We start from the raw sequence: 22,060 nt of genomic DNA on the forward strand, positions 1-22,060 counted from the left end.
TGTGCGCGACACAGGAGGTTGGTGGCACCTTAACTGGGGAGAACGGGCTCGTGGTATTGGCTGGAGCAGAATGGTAACAAGTACATCAAACACATGGTTTCCAAGTGTGTGATGCCGTTCCATTTGCTGCGTTCCTGCCGTTATTATGAGCCGTCCTCCCCTCAGCAGCCTCCACTGGTGCGCTCGTGTGGCCTCGTGCGTGCGTGTGTGTGTGTTTGCGTGCGTGCGTGTGTGTGTGTGTGGCAAGCCGGGGTGTGAATCCTGCAGCAACAGATCCCATGGCTCTTGACAGTTAGTTAATAAACACTGGCCTGTCAACAGCTGCACATGATGTAATGTGGAACTTCTTCTCACCCACACCGCCCCCTCCTCCCTCCCCCTCCTCCCTCCCCCCTCCCTCGTTACAAGTAGCAGGGTGTTTGCAGAGCACCAGTCTGGCAAGCTAGAGTGAGTGTGTGTTAGCTCAGTGCCTCCCCTGCTACTACTGCTCCTCACTGGGAATTTACAAAAGGAGCATGTTTTCAGCCACTTCCAAAGGGAATTCCATGTTACAATGTCTGATGCAGACTTATCAGAGGCTGCTGCCAACCTGTTGAGTGAAGCAGAGGATTTGCCAGGCAAGATGTAAGTTATAGATGCGTGCTCGTTTTCTGACACACATTGACGCGGACACACAGGGCCATGGGTAATTGGTTGGGTTCAAACTTGCTTTCTAAGAGTTGTCTCGGGGCGATAATTTGCATTTGCTTTGAAGTGAGATTCAGTAAGAATATGGACAGTCAATCCCATTAAAACACAAGGCTGTTTCTCAACCGTCAAATGTGTATCTGTCTGTGTGCTCACTACCTTTAGAGATTTAGAGAGCGAGAGAGAGATGCAAACTGGTCAGGATCAAACTGCTTACACACATACCCAGCAGACATAACTTATGTATTCATTTAGACAAGGCTTGGAAGATTCCTGTGCTCTCTCAGCTTGGTGAGATGCATGCAGTGTCCCTTTGGACTTTAGTGTTTTTCTGTTTCTTTTCCTAACCAGCTGCCGTGACGAGAGAGACAGACCGCAGCCCAGTCATGTTCCTGTCAGCAGGGCAGCTAGGGCTAGGCTACACATGCTGGACATTGTGATTGAATGTCCCAAGCAGACCTGGGTTCAAATCCTATTAAAATTGTTCAAACACTTGGAGCATTTGCCTGGAGTGCGAGGTGGTGGGTGGGACTTTTCTGTTGGTTCTATTGCATCAGGAAATGTCATCAAGCACCAGCTAAAGCATTTGAAATGATTTCGAGCACTATTTGAACCCAGCGCTGGCCCTAAGGCAGGAAACCCATCTGATTTGTTTCAGGATGTAATAAGGTCTTCCTAAGGGCCTGTTTGGGGTGCGATCGGTGGAGGAAAATGTGTTTCTGCAGCATCGAATCCCTGATGAGCTACATGATGACATTATGCTCATTGTTTTGATAAAAAGTTGAAACCTGAGCAACCCTAATGAACTTTTGTGCAGTGGCGCAGTGACATAACACGTTTTCTTTCATAGACAAGCAATGAGTTTGTGAGTTTGAAGTCTTGTGTCACTGTCGCAGAAATGAAGGATATTCATTAGAATTCAATTAAGTTTCTATCAGTGTAGTTACAGTAGATTGTGTCCCTATGTCATGTTTAATGCAGTATTTGCAGTTAATGTTTTATTGCACGTGACATGAGCGCAGAGCAAAAAAAATGTCAATTCATTTTGCCAGATGCTCCCAGGCTTTTTCTTAACAGAGCAAGCATATTTCATTTGAGATGTGTCACGTGTGTGTCTCTGGCTGAGACATCTACAGCACAGCAACACTCCCATATTCAAACTGTTGAAAGGCAACACAACATGAACAATTCTTCCCCCCTACAAGTAGGGTTAGCTACGTTAGATGTAACATTTTGAGCCGACTTACGAAGTGTTAGAAAGGGCGTCGGGCGAGGGTTGTAATAAAAACACACTCGATAGAATGCAGATCGGAATGTAACAAATGTCTGTCTGTTCATCTCTTAGGAGTGAGCTCACACGTAGCACATGATTTGCTAAATGCCTCACACCCATCCTGTATCTCACACAGCTGTGTGTGTGTGTGTGTGTGTGTGTGTGTGTGTGTGTGTGTGTGTGTGTATATAGCATATGTATTTACAGAATGTGTGGGTGTGTATAAATCAACACTGTGGAACACCTTAATCACGTGACAAGTTGTTTGATGACACTTCCTGTCTTCTCCAGTTAATTCCTCCCTACACTCCCTATGTGTTAACTAGACCCTATAGGGAGCTCTGCTTTGTATACAACCTGTTGTTCCTCACTCAGCTCTCTGTCTCTGCTGTCTGTCACCCTCAGCTGTCTCATTGGCCCTGGCCTAGCTCTGTTTGTTTTTCCATATCCAATCCTCCTGGCCTTGTGGAGACACACACACACACACACACCACACACACACACACACACACACACACACACACACACACACACACACACACACACACACACACACACACACACACACACACACGCAACAATCCCCCCCACACATACACACGCATGCACATTCAAAGGTCTCACATACATCCTTTGCCAATTTGTTACACATATCAGCCTGTAGACAATTTCAAAGCGCTTGTACCTTTTGACCTTTAGCATTTAACACCTTGCTGAGAAAGGCCGTAGCTATAACCCAGTTAAAGCTTCACCCCCACAACAGCACGTTAAAGCAGTACGGTGATACAGAAGGGCAGCAGCAGGGAGTAAACACATTGTGAGTGTCCAAAATCACACCCTATTCCATTTACAGGACAGTGCACAACAGTACTTTTGACCAGGGCCCTTGGAAGCTAGTGGTTGGCAGATTTTGTAGAGAGCAATGACGTACATCTTTTATCAAACTAAAATTACATAAGTGTTTAATCTTGGAGTTAATGTAACTTTTTGTACTTATCTCTAATACCATGATGTCTGTCTGTCTGTCTGTCTGTCTGTCTGTCTGTCTGTCTGTCTGTCTGTCTGTCTGTCTGTCTGTCTGTCTGTCTGTCTGTCTGTCTGTCTGTCTGTCTGTCTGTCTGTCTGTCTGTCTGTCTGTCTGTGTACCACAGACCTTGTCCCAAATGGCACCCTATTCCTCAGGTGGTGTACTACTTTTGACCAAAGCCCCTGGTCAGTAGTAGTGCACTACCCAAGCTAAAGAGACAGGAGGTTGAGGACATAGGGGACTGATCATCATACGCCATCTGTGCTGCTAGCCTGCCACACAGATGGACCTCTCTCTCTCTCTCTCTCTCTCTCTCTTGCTCTCTCTCTCTCTCTCTCTCTCTCTCCCTCCTGCTCACTCTCTCTCCCTCCTTCTCTCTCTCGCTCTCTCTCGCTCTCTCTCTCTCTCGCTCTCTCTCTCCCACTCGCTCCCTCCCTCTCGCTTGCTCTCTCTCTCTCTCTCTCTCTCCCTCCCTCGCTCTGTGACTCTCTCTCTCCCTCTCGCTCGCTCTCTTCCTCTGTGCGTCATTCTCTCTTCTCTCTCTCTCTCTCTCTCTCTCTCTCTCTCTCTCTCTCTCTCTCTCTGTGTCTCTCTCTCTCTCTGTGTCTCTCTCTCTCTGTTTCTCTCTCTCTCTGTTTCTCTCTCAATTCAATTTCAATTTAAGGGCTTTATTGGCATGGGAAATATATGTTAACATTACCAAAGCAATCTCTCTCTTTCTATACCCTCACATTCACATCATGCTTACCCCCCACCTCTCAATGATTGAAAAGTAATAGCTATCTGGGAATTAGGAGGTAGCCTAGACTCCTCTCTCTCAAATCTCCAATGTATAATTATCCTCCCCATTCATTCTGCACCCTGCCTGAGCAATCTGGATGAATCATTCACAAAACGAGGCCTTGGCTGGGGGGTGGTTCCAGGTTCCAGCCTGACCCCCTTTCCTTTATAGCCCTCCTCCATTCAAACACACACACAATATAAATAGGGTCCCGGGGCAAGGGCCGGTGCTCCAATCAATGTCAACCATCGCTATCCATCCCAGGCTGACAGACACTTCCTGGCAAGCTCATTGTTCTTTTTTTGGGGGGGAGGTATTGATCCAGCCTGCGTCCAAAATGGCACCATATTCCCTATATAGTGCTATTTAGGACACACCCAAAATTGGGTTTTTCTTTCGACTTGAGAGTACATTTTCCTCTTGTTTTCATTGCATTATGTGATAGATGAAGGTGCTAATTGAAAACTCATGCAACAGAACCTATGTCTGGAATCATTCTCTCTGAGAATTTACATGGCACTGAGAGACCAGATGGTGTTTGCCGACCGAGTCGGTCATTCTGTTTCGTGATGTGTTTTGACCAATAATGTTCAACTGGCAACACACAACACCAAACATCTTTCAGACGTTCACTTGTATTCAGCTCAGAGGAAATGGCAAAATGTAATGGTGATTGTGGGTGCAATCATTTGTAGCCAAAACGTTTGTTCCTCCAATAGAAATAGTTTGGGGTTTAAAGTTCAAACGACAACAACCAATTGATATCTCTGTTTGATCGATCCCTCTATAAAGCGCCCTTATTGGTGTACGGTTCTTTGCTTAGTGGAGAAATGGGAATAAGAGTGGGTGAATGTTTAACTATATGGGTACAAAGGGCAGCACTGTCTCTGACACACACTTGTGAGTCATCAGGCTCAAAATGGCCAGAAACAAAGAACTTTCTTCTGAAACTCGTCAGTCTATTCTTGTTCTGAGAAATGAAGGCTATTCCATGCAAGAAATTGGCAAAGAAACTGAAGCTCTCGTACAATTCTGTGTACTACTCCCTTCAAAGAACAGCGCAAACTGGCTCTAACCAGATTAGAAAGAGGAGTGGGAGGCCCCCTGTGCACAAGTGAGCAAGAGGACAAGTACATTAGTATCTAGTTTGAGAAACAGACGCCTCACAAGTCCTCAATTGGCAGCTTCATTAAATAGTACCTGCGAAACACCAGTCTCAACGTCAACAGTGCAGAGGCGACCCTGGGATGCTGGCCTTCTTACCCAACCAAGCCGCACTGCTTCTTCCAACCCGGAAGCCAGCCATCAGAGGAAACACCGTACACCTGGCAATCTGGTCAGCATGCACTGCGCCCAGCCCACCACAGGAGTTGCTAGTGCACAATGAGACAAGGATATCCCTGCCGGCCAAACCCTCCCTAACCCAGACGACGCTGGGCCAATTGCGCACCGCCCCATGGGCCTCCCAGTCGTGCCGGCTGCGACAGAGCCTGGGCTCGAACCCAGAATCTCTGGTGGCACAGCTAGCACTGTGATGCAGGGCCTTAGACTACTGCGCCACCCGGGAGGGTGGATCCTACATCTGTTGATGGATCAGTGCATCCACAGAACAATAACCTATCACAGTGCATATATAATTTAAGTGATGTATACCTTATTACAATTGTGTATAAGTGATCATAATGCTATTTTCTTTTCTCATTATCCTCAGCCAGCCAGCCCTCCCTCCGTCTCACCTCTCTAGTCCACCCCTGTGCAACCCCAAATGCACCCCCCTCCCTAGTTTCTCCCTCAGCAGATGTTAAAAAGAGTGGTTTCCCCCTCCATAACCCTCAGAGCCGCCTCCACCTCTACCCTGGCATCTAATTAGGGGTGTACACAAAGACTCCCAGATGTCAGGATTGTCCATGGACCTTTGATTGCATCCATTCCACCCGGCTGACTTGCTGGCTGGCTGACTTACTGTCTTACTGGCTGGGACGAGCGTGTAATATGGCCATAGACGTGTCTCTCTTTGTTGTCACTGTGCCGCCCCCAACAGAAGACTGCTTTTACATAGTGGTAATTAGGTTTGGTGTAAATCATTTAGAGAAAGGAGGGGCTGTTGTGTGTGAGGAGATAGGGAGATGAGGATAGGGAGGTCCCTGTGGGATTATATTTCAGGATGATAGCCTGGGCCAGAGATCATCACAGGCATAATCTGTTCCTAGTATTCTATGGCCTATTTATGCTGCTGAGTTCCCTTGACCAATAAACAGACTGGTGAGACTCCATCAGCTTCTACAGCATATGGGATAGACTGGGTATCAAACCTTGGTCTCAGGACTGTGTTATCCCTCTGAGCTGAAGTCTATAACCAATTCTTCAGGACTATCCCAAATGTGCTAATCACACCAAAAAGGTTACTCATCACACAAGTGTATGTTCGCTGAACCACCTCTCTTACATACGATTATAATATAATAATAAATGCCATTTAGCAGAACCTTCTATCCAAAGCGACTTACAGTCTTGCATGCATACCTATTACATATGGGTGGCCCTAGCGGGAATCGAACCCACGATTCTTGGCATTGTAATTGTATGAAATAATATCCCTGAGCTCCATTGGGGACATTTCCAACCGCTTGGCCTTTTCATTGACGTTACCACGGACCTTTGAATCTGAAGTTTTTGTAAAATATCACGTGACGCATTTACATAGACACATGTTATTGTAGTATTTTCAGTGTTCGGCCGGGGATGTCGAACACTGGTCTACAAACATACGTCCTGCCTCGTGCATTTTCTCTCCTTTGCTTTTGGCCAGTTGCACATATTTCTCTGAACTTGACCATGTCAGAAGCTGTTTATCCAAGATTGAGAGTCATTTGCTTTATTCAACCATTAGTTTTGTCATTGTACGTTATCACGTTTCCCTACCTTTTCCCATTCTCATATCTGACTCCAAATGTGTTTGGTTAAGCTTTACAACCTCCTACCGACCACCTGTTTCTATACAACCTTACAGACCTGCTACACTAGCAGAGTAACTTTAACAGAGCGTGAAATGCCCTCATTCATTTCATTGAAGACTGGGCATAAGCTGCATTAGAGGCTCTCCCTGCTCAGCGTAAATGTATTCTCTGGTTCTATTTTCCTGACTCCCCTCCCCTACCTTCAAGCGAAACGGTGTCATTGCATTTGACTGGTTAATCTATTATGTTTTTCGAGTCAGGGCAGTCAAGTTCAAACGTTAATCCATTTGAATCATTTGCTCTCGATTACCCACAATCCCTATCTGGGCGTCCGCAGGAAGCGTGGGGGCTTTACATCCAGTCTAATCTTTAGAGAGAAGGCACTAACTGAAATGTAATCTTAACATGGAATGAGAATTACAGCTGAACGTAATTTCCTGGCACACATCGGAATCAGACCTGGGTTCAAATACTATTTGAATAATTTCAGCTACTTTGGGCATTTGTTTTAGCCTGCCAGATGGGGCAGGTTTTGTAGTTTTGTGACAATTCTATTGGTTGCTTTGCTCCAGGAAAGCTCAATGGAATCCAGCTAAAGTATTTGAAATGATTTCAAATAGTATTTGAACCCAGGTTTGATTGACGTCAAAACGACTGAATGTAGGGTCATCAGGGAGAGATGAAGAAGAACAGGAACCGTCTGTGGTGGTGGCACAACCAGAGTAAGCCTGCAGGAAGTCCTGTCCTGTCGTTGATCAAGCCCCTTCCTTCCACGTTTAGATGTAACTTTTGGATGTGAGAGATTGACAGTGGATGTAGCGTAGCATTTTGATGTCAGTAGCATACTGACTGACAGGTGTGGTCAAGCCATTGAAGTCTCAGACCGGGTGGAACAGACAAGCCAGAGACAGAGGGCCTTGGGACCAGGGGGATGTGGTTAGAAGACAGTCTGCAAGGCAAGTAAACATGGAATAATTCAGCATTAAAAGAGATTAATTGTAGTCAGTACCCAAAGCTATTTACACAGACTCAAGTGTAATTTGCTGTTGAATCAAAAGAGAGATTTTCTCTTTTGAAGTGACTCATAGAATACGTAACATACCATAATTACACAAGCACGCACGCACGCACGCACGCACGCACGCACGCACACACACACACACACCACACACACACACACACACACACACACACACACACACACACACACACACACACAGAATCCATACATTACATACTATACAGCGGTCATGACAGAAGGTCCCTGACCCTTGGCGGTCACTATTCGACCTTTGACCCGGGCGCTTTACTGATGAGGAGGTTCTGTGCTTACTCTGTGGCAGGGCTGAGCGGAGGCACAGAGCTCTTTGTAGAGGAGTAGTATGCGTGAAGTGAAGTGTTTATCTTCTCCCTTAGCCTCCACTGGCCCGGTCGCGCTGGTTCCCAGCTCTGTTTGGAGAAGCCTATGAAAACATGGAGTAGGAGAAGGGAGGGAGGGGGGCAGAAAACATATCAACTCAGGGATGATCAGCAGAGTGAGGCTCTCCCCCTCCCTCTCTCCAACACTTCCGGTTGCTATCAGGTTCGCAGGGCGAGCAGGCGGGCAGCACAACAATAACAGAGCGAGAGAAGCGGTAAGGAAAAATAGAGAGATAGGGCGGGAAGCCAGGAAAGAGGAGGGAGAGATAGAAAGGGTGAGGTAGAGAGAGAAGGAGAGAGAGAGAGAGGGAGCGTGGCGGTGCCGCCTTCTCAGCTTCAAAGACGCAAAATATAACATGGACTCTGAGCTCTACTAACGTACTGCAGCCTCACTACTGATGTACCCAGAACCCAACTGGGAGGACCAAGGGTAGTGTCTCTCCTGTACAAAAGAGTGATCTTTGGCTTCTCCCCTCTTCTCCCCACCCCTCCCCTCCCACAGTGGCTCCCTGGGCCGTGGCGGCGGGCTGCAGTGGAAGAGGAGGACCATGAACAGACACCTGGAGAGGAGGGAGCAGCTGAAGAGACTGTCGCTGGACAGCAGCTTGGTGGTAAGCTAAAGGGGAAAGCTCCTCTCTCTCTGTGTCTCTGTCTCTCTCTGTGTCTCTGTCTCTCTCTGTGTCTCTGTCTCTCTCTGTCTCTGTCTCTCTCTGTGTCTCTGTCTCTCTCTGTGTCTCTGTCTCTCTCTGTGTCTGTCTAATTTTCTCTCTCTCTATGTCTATCTCTCTCTCTGTGTCTTGCTCTCTCTGTCTCTCTCTCTGGCTCGCTCTGTGTCAAATCAAATCAAATCAAATGTTATTTGTCACATGTGCCGAATACAACAGATGTGGACCTTACTGTGAAATGCTTACTTACAAGGCCTTAACCAACAATGCAGTTCAAGAAATAGAGTTTTACTAAATAGAAATATTTACTAAATAAACAAAAGTAAAAATTAAAAATGAAATAATATACATATAGGGAATATTTATAACACAATAAAATAACAATAACGAGGCTATATACAGGGGGTACCAATTCCGAGTCAATGTGCGGGGGTACAGGTCTCTGTCTCTCTCTGTGTCTCTCTCTGTCTGTGTCTCTCTCTCTCTATGTTCCTTTATGTGTATCTGTTTCTCTCTGTGTCTGTATCTCTCTGTGTCTCCCTCTCTCTGTCTCTTTCGGTGTCTCTGTCTCTCTCTTTGTCTCTCTCTTTGTCTCTGTCTCTCTCTTTGTCTCTGTCTCTCTCTTTGTCTCTGTCTCTCTCTGTCTCTGTCTCTCTCTTTGTCTCTGTCTCTCTCTTTGTCTCTTTGTCTCTCTCTGTCGCCGTCTCTCTCTGTGTCTGTCTCTCTCTCTGTGTCTCTTTCTCGCTATGTCCCTTTATGTGTCTCTGTCTCCCTCTGTGTCTCGGTCTCTCTGTGTCTCCGTCTCTCTCTCTATCTCCATGTCTCTTTGTGTCTCCATTTCTCTCTGTGTCTCCGTCTCTCTCTGTGCCTCTGTGTACCTGTCTCTTTCTCTCTCCTTCACTACAGCTCACACAGGTCAGAGAAAAGTACAAACCAGACCTGCGTTCAGAGTGCCAGATGGGCGGGATTTGCAGTTTCACTTTTGGGACTACTCCATTGGTTCCATTGAGGTTAACTCAATCAAGTGCAGCTAAAGTATTTAAAACAAAACAGCTACTACTTGGCTTTGAACCCAGATCTGGTACACTAAACATACCCTGTCAGACGGTTTGAGAAAAAGCAGCCTCCTCTGGCTGTGTTTGTGTCGATGTGATTGACAGGCTTATCTGTCCCCCGGTGTCTAGAGCGACACTCAAGACTGGAGAGTGGAAACTTGTTTTTGTCAGGGTTAACTCAAGGTGAACCCGGTATTAAGTGCTCCTTTGGAATGTCAAGTACAAGCACGTCTGTCTGTGGTGGTAGGTCTCGATTAAGCCCTTCTTTTTGTTTTCACATTGTTCTTTCCAGCATGGTTCCAGCAACTATGGTGGATGTTTAACCAGGCCAGCACAGTACAACCTGCCATAACTTGGCTTGGTTTAGCCCTAGTCTAGGGTGTCCACCCACTCTGCCCAGAGTTGGTTATGAAATTTCACTTCCTTATGTTCTAAAATACATTGGACCACAATATTCTTCATGTTCTGAATCATTCAGTCAGGTCTTTCTTTACTATATCATTAACATTTTATCCAAAATGTCGGATACATCCGACAATAAGCGACGAACTCTGTTGTCAGAGCAGTGTCGCTACTCACAGCAACATGTTGTGGTGGTATTGTGCGGAGTTGGTTCATGACACGAGCTGAATTAAATGTAAAAGGCGTTGAAGATAAAAAAAGCTTGCGGTATGCTCAGTGCTCTGACATTTTCACAGAGATACGCTTGTTTTTCGGAGAAATCTTCAAAAAAAGAACAGGAATTTCCCATTAATATGAAAAGCCATATACTAAAATATGAAAATACTACATGTCATGTCTCAAAATTGATATCTATCTTACCTCTATATTGTTTTATGTCCTTCGGATTCAAGAAGAAAGATGAGAGTTCAACGGTGAGCCTGTCAGTTTGCCTTAGTTCTCTCACGGTATCCAGCCAAGCTGACGTACTGCTATTTTGCAGATTTTTTTCTGCACTTTTATCATCTGGCCTCCATTGATTTAGTTACCCTTAATCTTGGCCATCCTACAAGGGTAAAAACCCCAATAGCCTTTGATCGGATTACGATAGAGACATGAGGGTTGGCCCATTGGTTTTCCCAGAGGAGTATCTACGCAATTCACATATTTGACCCATTGGTCAAAATATGCATTTTTGATTGGACGTCCTCCCTAGTGGGAACGAGGTTTACGTGTATCAGAAATATGTGACGCAGAAATGATTGGTTTTAAGTCATTTTCATAAGAGAATGAAATCAAAAAGTATCTAATTCACATCTAAGAGGTTGAATAAATGGTGGTCATGAAATTATGCTGAAAAAGGGTTCGCTTTTTCCTTCGCCATGATATGATCATACCCTCGAAGCACTTCAGAGGGACATCACGTGCCTGATTATTGCGCCTTGTTTATGACACCCTATGTGATAACAGGCGGTGCAATTACCGTTTGAAGATTTGGTGATATGGTGTTTATTGCTTTCATTAGACACGTGTTGGCCTGGTTCACTGTCTTAGGCTGATACTGGAGCCATATTAACCATACGCTGTACCATTCAACAATATTTGTCTGTTCATTTAGTCATGCATGCGCTGTCTCTTTCTCTCTCAAGGGACAGCTTGAGCTAGATGCGGTTGTTTTATAGTGGACACATGAATCATATTATGACTATTAGACTTGTAGACTTATAGGCACAATCGCGTCATCTACCGTGCTAGTTCCCAGACATTTCCGTAACACTAACATATGTTGTCTATAGAGCATTATGAGTTATTATGTGTGTACATCTCAAAATTGACGCTGCATTATGACTCATTGTGAGGGTTTGTAATGCATTAAAGATATTGGTGACATAGAAAGTGTTACCGACAGTTCTTATACCAGCTGGAGTATATAGGGGCAGAATGTTGTTCTGTTGCCCTAGGAGAGGAGCAGAAGGAGCCCTGTGATCCTCCACATCACTCCTCACCAGGGCAGGCCAGAGCCAGACATGTCCCATCATAGTGCCACATCCCCTGGGTAACGACTCAGCTCGCTGGCCCCATTCCGCCACTAGCTCCACGCTAGCCCTCAGACATGTCCCATCATAGTGCCACATCCCCTGGGTAACGACTCAGCTCGCTGGCCCCATTCCGCCACTAGCTCCACGCTAGCCCTCCTTCTGCTCCTCTCCTAGGGCAACAGAACAACATTCTGCCCCTATATACTCCAGCTGGTATAAGAACTGTCGGTAACACTTTCTATGTAGGATGTGGCACTATGATGGGACATGTCTGAGGGCTAGCGTGGAGCTAGTGGCGGAATGGGGCCAGCGAGCTGAGTCGTTACCCAGGGGATGTGGCACTATGATGGGACATGTCTGGCTCTGGCCTGCCCTGGTGAGGAGTGATGTGGAGTAGAGGGCTAGCGTGGAGCTAGTGGCGGAATGGGGCCAGCGAGCTGAGTCGTTACCCAGGGGATGTGGCACTATGATGGGACATGTCTGAGGGCTAGCGTGGAGCTAGTGGCGGAATGGGGCCAGCGAGCTGAGTCGTTACCCAGGGGATGTGGCACTATGATGGGACATGTCTGGCTCTGGCCTGCCCTGGTGAGGAGTGATGTGGAGGATCCCAGCTAGGGTCCCAGAGCCCTCGTGGCCCTGGCAGAGAAACTCACTAAAGCCTGTAAACACTCCCTTTCCTGAGAGGATATGAGCTTCCCGATACATTTATTTTCCCAGGCATCTGCGAAAACAAGAAAGGCCATTTCTGACATTCCGTCTGGCGACAGGCCCAGCATTCTTGTTCCAGTTTCCAGCTCGAATCAGAATGTACCTGTATCTGGTCACTGGTTAGACAATGGGTATCTATGAATACAGGCATTTTGTGTAATTGTTCAACACATTGTCCGCCAGTAGATTTGAAAGCATTCTCTTTGTCGGGTCCCTTTGTTGGGATATGCAAAGTACTTTGACAATGTTTGTTAACATGTTTGCCGTTGGTATTTTTGCTGTTACCAATAAGGTTTTGTTAAGATAATAACACATCTAAAGGTTTACATTTGGTGAAATGATATTTAGTTAGAAGTTCCATTGATGCACTTCTTGTTTTTCCCACTGTTGATTGAGATATGTATACCCTTAAAGCATTACCTTGGGGTTCCTGCACAAGACCCACACATCTGCTGTGTAAGGCCAGTAGGCCAAACTTCTCAACCAAGACACATCTCAAAACCTTCTAGAGTCAAAACACCATATCTAAGGAGGAGCTGTGGCTAAATATTGACCTAATCTATTCTTCACTGGATGGATTGCATGACCCCTGGCTCACAAAAAGAGGCATCCATCTCTGTTTTGGGTGATTTATAGGATATATTGAGAGATGGTAGTAACTCGACATATGTTTCATCCACAATGAAGCTTGTGTTTGGGGAAATAGCCAATAGACACATGGACCATTCTGGGTCAAAGCTGTTTGAAAGGTATAGACTGAATCTTTACTGTATTACAAATGACATATGTGACGTACGTATTATGCGTTTCTGTTCATAAGCAACATGTAATTGAAGGATAGTGTTGGTTAAGTTAATCTGCTGGTATAAAGATTCACTACTGTCCAGTGGAATAGTACCTACTGTACATATGAAAGAAGATATTCGGCTTTATTGATCCAATTAACTCCAATAGACTTCATACAGGAAGTCATTTGGGTTTAACCATTTAATAACCCCATGCAGGGTTATGTCTCTAAAGGAAGGGCGTAGGGCGAGCTGTAGCCTAACTAGGGCACTCTCTGCCTTACATTACATAAGAGATCTGTGTTGCTGGGTGGATTCTCTGTGTATATGTATTTTTATCATTTAAAAGTCTGCCTGCTGCAGATGAGACTGCTCTTAGTCATGCAATTATGCAGTGATGCAGTATATTGTATCTGAATGATGCCCTTCTGTGTCTGCTGCCTCTGCCTGCCCACAGCCCAGCGATTAGCCCTAATATAGGTCAGAATCCAGCCCCATCAGAGTCCTCATGCCCTGTCACTTCTCATAGTACATGTTAGTACATGTTAGTACATGTTAGCCATGCGTGCACCATGGATGAGGCCAGTCCTACAATCTGGGATTGGTACATCCATTTGAAATAACTTATGTACCTGCATCATGAGGTTAGGGTGACCGCTTTGTTGTTGTTGTTTGAACTGCAGACTGGCCCTTCAAAGCTACGGGGTGGGTTTCCATTTGTGAAATTGTATAGGTTTTTGTCTATTTGAGTTGCAGAATTCTAGTAACTTTTTCAAAATTCCCAGTTTTCCAGAAAGCCTAGTTGGGATGCAAACTGGGAATTTCGTGAAATGTATCAGCATTTTGGAACTGTCTTTCCGTCTGTGGCATCAGGCCCATGCCGTACGACAATGTATCAGGAAGTATCAAGAGAAGAATGGGTGTGTTGATAAATCAGACATGAAACAACCAATACATCATACGGTCAAACGCATCAACACACCCTAAAGTGAGTAAGCAGCTCAGACTACCGTTCTTTCTGCAACCTCTCCCTATTTCCATCCAATATTGCATTTGATCCGTGCAGCTGTGCATTCATGCTTAGAGATAATTGACAAAAAAAGAACATTGAAAATACTCCACCTGGAGAGGTTAATAGTCAAGTGTTTCACGTTGCTGATTAAACGCTCACTGGTTCGCTGTGAATTGTTGCTGAATAAACAGCATGTGGGAGTACTTTACTGTTTGTCTCTGTGTTGTGTTTCTGGGCAGAGCTGGGTTCACATAGTATTTGTTTTCTTTGAATGTTTAATTGAGCCTTTCTAGAGTGCCGTTTGAGCAGGGTTTGCACCTTGCACTTTTGGTACTATTCCATTGGTTCCATGTGCACCAGGCAAGCTCAGTCAAGTGCAGATGACGTATTTGAAAGGTAACAAATACTATCCGAACCCACGTCTGGTTTCAGGGCAGTTGTCAGGCTCCTGGTTCTGGGGAGCCTTTCCTCATATAATATAGTTGATGTGCTCGTTTTGTTCCATTGTTGTTATCCAGAGCCTACGTGTTGTTTCATAGACCTACTCCACATTGGCTGGAGACAGAGCAATAAAACAATCCAGAAATGGGAGCATATCTCCAAAACAGACAAATTAGTTGGGTTTATGCGTCATTTAAGTGCAAATGAATTGGAAGATAAGCCAGCATGGAGTCTGGTTGGTAAAGCCTGTTTTTTCACCATAGCCATATTACAGTCAGGTACCACAATGCCAAGTAGAGACATATACATAAAACACGGAGCTGGGTAGCAACTACTGTGTACTGGCAGAGACATGCTTGTTAAGGGGATTGGGCTCTTACATTACTATGCAGTCCAATATCACATCTTATGGCTCAAACGACTGTGTGTAACTGAGAGTTACAACAGTGTAGAAATCCAGTGACGAAATCCACTGTGGTCAGAGGCCGGTTCTCACGCTAGACTATGGTAGAACAGCATGTAGAAATCTAAAGGGGATGTCTCCACAGTCCACACACTGTTTGAAGGTGGCTTAGGGTGACTATGACGTGTCAAACAGTCATGATGGAGAGAAGTGATCAGGGTTCTCCACCCCCCCCCCCCGTGTGTGTTTTAAATGAACTTCTCCCGGAAGGGGTGCCCCAACCTCCCAGCCTCTTTCTCCATGAAAGCCTCTCTTAGTTGCAGGGACATACCGCTCATACCTGGCGCGACCCACAGGAGTATCTGTGTGGTGTGGGAACCAGGCAGAACGCGGGGCCACTCTGGCTCTTACTCTGGCTGAGAGCTAAAGGGTTGTAAAGAGGTTTACCCCCAACCTCTTGTCTCATGGGAACTGCCTTGGTGGAGTTGGCTCTCATGGGGCTAGAGACAAATGATTACAGCCTTGGATGTTGGATCACGATTCCCCAGAGCTGAGTTCCAACCAAGTGGTATCCCCCATAATCACCTTATCCTGTGGGTAAGAGTAGTCAGGCGCTCGGCCTCCTGTTTGCTCATAAAACCGGTTTAATCGCTACCGTGGTCGTTTTGATGGTGCTACTGGCCACTCGTCTAGTTTTCCGACCTTAATGAGATTCGTCTAGCCCCTGAGACATAATGAAACTTTCCTCTAGTTTTATTTCCTGCAATTATGAATTCCATATGGACTTGTTAATCACATTCTGTATAACATCTATTTGGTATTTAATACACATATTAGATTATATTTCCTACTCACAACATGTCTGGGAAAACATGGTATAATGAAATCGTTCTAGGGAACGATACCTTGTTGGGCGTTTGAGACATCATACTATATCTCATGATTTTCAAGTTGATTAGCCCATACAAACATGACATGTGGATACAGCTACAGTAGACAAAGCAATGAGTGGCATTGCTCTTCACTAAAGCATTCCACTTTAACTAATTGTAAGAGCCACATGTGACTGTATACTGTAGGTTTGTGGAGAACCCTGGCCTGCTATTTGTTGCTTGCGTTTCTGGTAAATGATCTCTAATAAATAGGCAAGCAATCCATGAGCAGTAACAGTTATTTTTCTGCGTTCGCTCTGGTAGATGATGAGGAAAACATTTCAGTTGACCTGTTTATGTTCTGCTAGGCAGGAGAACTCTCTCTTTTTCTCTTTTTCTTTTTCTCCTCTCTCTCTTTCTCTCTCTCTCTCTCTCTCTCCTGCTGCTGCTATGTTCTAATGTTTGCTGAATTCTCTGACCCGTGTCGTAAGTTATCTGTGTTACACATGCCTCAGTAATGATCCTGAAAACCACTATTTCTCCACTAAATGTAGAGTTCTGTCGCTGTCAAACCTCTTATTTAACCATCCATGAGACTATCGGTTATTATGTCGGCGAAATCAAAGACAAGATGCATTCAAAGGGACAAAATAGGCCTCTCAGTCTCTGTAGGTCAACCACTAGAGTTGGTTTGGGATTTGGGACGTTGGAGAAGAGAAGTTACATCTTTGTAAAGAGGACACTGAGTTTGTCCTCTCCTCGGTAGCTTCGAAGCTACAGTACCGAGGAAAAAAAGAGCCAAGAGCCCAGCATGTGTAATTGAACATCAGTTCCCCCCCCCATTCTATAAGATGGCCCTTTGTTGCCCTGTTGAGTCAAGAGGGCCTCCAATTATGGGACTTTCTCTTCTTTACCCATCATGCCCTAGATGAAAGTGGTTGCGTGGCCGCGTGCATATTCAAACATTGGTGCACACAACACCGTGCTAAAACACACACACACACACACACACACACACACACACACACACACACACACACACACACACACACACACACACACACACACACACACACACACACACACACACACACACACACACACACACACACACACACACACACACACACACACACACACACACACACACATCTATTCTCTGTGTCACTCTTCCTGAAAGAGCCAAGAGCCCAGGGAACAGGATAGCCGTTCACAGCTATTTGTTTTAAAGGCCCGAGGGACTCAACTATTTTTAGGTTTAACCACAGGCTGAAAGAAACTGCTCTACTATAATCAATGTCTTCAGATTCAGGCCCATTGTATTCCCAATGGGCAGCTGAAGATGATGACACGGCAATAGGATAGAAATAGAGTGACTAGTAATTATATTTCTATGGGCATTTTTTTTCAAAATCTTAGTGCACCACGTTAACGTAAAACAATGAACTACCCCAGTCAACTAACTGGTAGAAACAATAGAAACGTGTGAATCCTCTTCCCTGTGATTCCCTGTGTGAAAAGCCAAACGTGCAGATAATCATTGTCCTACTAGGAAGTGGTCCATCCTGGCAGTCGACATTGCTGCATGTGTTTTGTCCGTAGCTGTTAACCACGCCCACATGGAAATGGCAGTGCTGTGTCTTTGGGGGTTTATTATTATTATTATGGTGTGTGGAGCTGTGGATCACTGATCCAAGATCAGGGCTTATTGGCAGAGTGTAGTTCAGGGGCCTGGGAGTGAATGAGGCAGAGATTGGCAGAGGGGCAGCTAACAGGATTGAATGTGGCGGATTAGAGCCTGGGCCTTGGGGGAGTGGTGAAGGGTGGAGGGGCCTCCACACTGCATCTGTCAGTGAGGGGAAGAGGGGATGCCCATCCTTTCAACATGCAGCTGGGACTAGCAGGGATCGAGGGAGGCCAGACTGCCCTGCCCAGGAACACTGAACTAGGGAAGGGCAACAGAGAGGGAGACCGGCTGGGTGGGTGTGAGGGTGAAATCACATCCTTATCAGTCTCCAAACCAAGTTATGACCTGTAGTCTGTGAACTCTTTCAGTCCCAAATGTTCAGGATTCATTAACTACACCCCATCTGGAGATTTGGATGGACTGATTGATTTATTGATCGCAGAAGATTTAAAGGTACAGTCAGGAATATCTTTATTTAACTAGGCAAGTCAGTTAAGAAAAACTAATTCTTACTTCAATGACGGCCTAGGAACAGTGGGTTAACTGTCTGTTCAGGGGCAGAACGACAGATTTGTACCTTGTCAGCTCAGGGATTTGAACTTGCAACCTTTCAGTTACTAGTCCAACACTCTAACCACTAGGCTACCCTGCCGCCCCGGATATGACATCATCATGCACAGCAGGGCAACTTCCTGCTCACAGAAATTGACAACAACATCAATCTGTCAAGACTGCCACTATTAGCCTCCATCCAATATGTCAGTATGCCTCAAGGGAGGGCTCAAATTGTCAGATATGAATTTTGTTTTTGTTGATTTCTGCATGCATGAAGTTGCCCCGCTGAGCATGCGATGATCTTTCTAAATCTACGTTTAAAAATGTATACTTTTCTGAAGAACACAATGAGGTAATTCCCTTTCGACAAATCCCTAGAGGGGTTTCATGTTTTACGAGAAGACTACTGTTTAAATACACCCTGGCTTGGTGTATAGCGCAAGTTCTGGAAGGATCTACTTTCCATAAATAATTTCCCCTCAGTCCAGGAAATATTTACATTTTCCGACATTAGCCTGACTACTGAGTAAATAAATGCAAAAGCCACTTGAAAACACTGAAGGAACCAGTCTTCGTTTGGTTTAGTTTGACAGATACTGTTTTTATTATATTGTCAGAATGATTTTGGTTTTAACTGATGTGGTAGACATCGGAGAAGAATTTGAGGGGCCATTGTTTGAGTACAGAATATTGTGAAAGCTATTAGGGTGTGAATGGGGAAACAGTGTCATGTGTCTGTCGACATACCTTACTGGTTTGGCCTGTAGTGTGAGACACTTTCAGGTGTCCCAGAGAAGATGAGAAGAACTTCCATGCACCTGTAACGGCTCTTGTTGGTGGTAGGAAGAGTAGACCAAAGTGCAGTGTGGAAAGTGTTCATGATTCTTTTATTCACAAAACACTAAAACAAAATACCAAAAGGTCTTCGCTGGAGGCTCCGTGCCACGGATCTTCGCTGGAGGCTCCGTGCCACGGATCATCGCTGGAGGCTCCGTGCCACGGATCATCGCTGGAGGCTCCGTGCCACGGATCATCGCTGGAGGCTCCGTGCCACGGATCATCGCTGGAGGCTCCGTGCCACGGATCATCGCTGGAGGCTCCGTGCCACGGATCATCGCTGGAGGCTCCGTGCCACGGATCATCGCTGCAGGCTCCGGGCCACGGATCATCGCTGCAGGCTCCGGGCCACGGATCATCTCTGCAGGCTCCGGGCCACGGATCATCACTGCAGGCTCCGGGCCACGGATCATCGCTGGAGGCTCCGTGCCACGGATCATCGCTGGAGGCTCCGTGCCACGGATCATCGCTGGAGGCTTCGTGCCACGGATCATCGCTGCAGGCTCCGGGCCACGGATCATCGCTGCAGGCTCCGGGCCACGGATCATCTCTGCAGGCTCCGGGCCATGGATCATCACTGCAGGCTCCGTGCCATGGATCATCACTGGAGGCTTGGTGCGTGGAGCCAGCACAGGGCGTACCAGCCTGGGGAGACGCACTGGAGGCTGGGTGCGTGGTGCAGGCACAGAGCGTACCAGGCTGGAGAGACATACTGGAGGCCGGGTGCATGGATCAGGCACAGGGTGTACCAGGCTGGAGAGACGCACAGGAGGCCGGATGCGCAGAGCAGGCACAGGATATACTGGGCCGTGGAGGCGCACTGGAGGTCTGGAGCGTAGAGCTGGCACAACCCGTCCTGGCTGGATGCTCACTTTAGCCCGGCAAGTGCGGGGGGCAGCACAGCACGCACTGGGCTGTGAAGGCATACTGGCGACACAGTGCGTGGAGCCGGCGCAGGATATCCTGGACCGAGGAGGCGTACTGGAGACCAGGAGCGCTGAGCCGGGACCACCCGTCCTGGCTGAATGCCCACTCTAGCCCGGCAAATGCGGGGAGCCGGCAACGAGCGCACCGGGCTGTGAATGCACACTGGAGATACAGTGCGCATCATCGCACAACACAGTGCCTGACCGGTCACACGCTCCCCACGGTATGCACGGGGAGTTGGCTCAGGTCTAAACCCTGACTCCGCCAATCTCCCCGTGTGTCCCCCCAAAAATGTTGGGGGGAGCTACCTCTCGGGCTTCCGTTGTTGTTCTAATTCCTCGTATCGTCGCCGTTCCTCTCTTGCTGCCTCCATCTCCTCCCTTGGACGGCGATACTCTCCAGTCCGCATCCAGGGCCCTTCTCCATTCAGGATTTCCTCCCATGTCCACTCATCCTGGCCACACTGCTTGGTCCGTTTTTGGTGGGATCTTCTGTAACGGCTCTCGTTGGTGGTAGGAAGAGTAGACCAAAGCGCAGCATGGAAAGTGTTCATGATTCTTTTATTCACAAAATGCTAAAACAAAATACCAAAAGGCGAAAATGAAAGCGCACAGTTCTGTCAGGCACAAACACTAAACAGAAAACAAGATCCCACAAAACCCAAAAGGAAAATGACAACGTATATATGATCCCCAATCAGAGACAATGATAGACAGCTGCCTCTGATTGGGAACCACATTCGGCCAAAAACAAAGAGATAGAAAACATAGACTTTCCCACCCGAGTCACACCCTGACCTAACCAAACATAGAGAATAATAAGGATCTCTAAGGTCAGGGCATGACGGCACCTGGCGACCCCTTGTAAAGAAAATTAAAAAAGTTAGGTTGGTCATTGAACAATATAGGAATTTTTACCAAACAAGTTATATGTTGGTTATTGAGAAATAGGAGTAAAAAAAATTTGCATGTATTTTGGCATCATCTTACAATTTTATTGTAAATTCAATTTACAGGTGTCTCATCCTGTTGTAGAACGACCGATATTACTTTCAATTAATTTACTTGAAGCTTATTGTTAGAAACTGAATTGTCAAAGTTGAAGTAGTTTATGCAATTGATTACATAATTAAAAGGTGACTAAAGCTGTGATGCAAACCAACGAAATGTAGACTATGTGTGATTCATTATGCATCATCAACACATGATGAGAAAACGATTAGTCACCTAGATTAGATTTACGGATACGACAGGCCCTTTGATGTACAATTACAACAGAGCGCACCCTAACCTGCTCAACAACTATAAAGACATTCTGTCATAAATGCCTCTAAGAGGCTTGGCCTCTTGGGGTGAAGTTTCGCCTAAGTACAGATCAAGTAGGATCAGTTTCCCCTCCTCCGATCCTAACCTTAACTATTTGTGGGGGAAATGCAAAACGGACTCAAGATCAGTATCGAGGGGTAACTTCACTCTACTCCAAGTGGCTTGCCCAGGCACCTGATGTGACATGTTTGTAATCTTTAGTGTGAGCTGTGATGTCATTTTCCACTCACTATAATACCTAGAGGACTGGGACCTGGAGGTGGAGGTGGAACTCAACTCTCTTCCTTTTGACTCTTCTGGAAGAAAACCTGTGAAAAATAGGTCAGTGTTACAGAACATCTTGGTTGCTTTTGTCTATTTGAAATAGGGATAAAAAAAGGACAAATTCTCAAGTTTTCCAGAAATCTCAGTTGGGGGGATTCCTGGATCTCCTGCTCATACCCCCCTAAATACAGAAATCTTCCAACTGGGATTTCTGGAAAATCTGTGGAATTACCTGCATTTTGCAACCCAAAGGAAAACGATGTAGTATGTGAATATGTTAAATTATGCTATCTTCTGATTGTCCTTAGATCTAATGATACTATCTACACTTAAAAACCTATGTATTTTACTGTGGTGATACGTGAATAACCTCACCATAATGCATTATAAGTTGGGCTGCG

At 46.0% G+C, this 22,060-nt stretch overlaps 1 protein-coding gene across 5 annotated transcripts in view; it reads left to right on the forward strand.

Annotated features, from left to right (window-relative positions):
- Positions 1-447: 447 nt before the first annotated feature.
- The window catches only part of LOC106575258 (nck-associated protein 5), a 157,883-nt gene continuing 136,270 nt past the window's right edge, over positions 448-22,060 (forward strand). For all 5 annotated transcript variants that reach the window (XM_014151655.3, XM_014151657.3, XM_014151665.3 and 2 more), the window contains exons 1-2: positions 448-624; positions 8,647-8,755. In XM_014151655.3, coding sequence (XP_014007130.3) covers positions 554-624; positions 8,647-8,755 — 180 coding nt within the window. In that variant the 5' untranslated portion in view covers positions 448-553. The remainder of the gene's footprint in view (positions 625-8,646; positions 8,756-22,060) is intronic.

Source organism: Salmo salar, chromosome 17, assembly GCF_965601325.2.
Source record: "Salmo salar chromosome 17, fSalSal1, whole genome shotgun sequence".
NCBI classification, from domain to species: domain Eukaryota; kingdom Metazoa; phylum Chordata; class Actinopteri; order Salmoniformes; family Salmonidae; genus Salmo; species Salmo salar.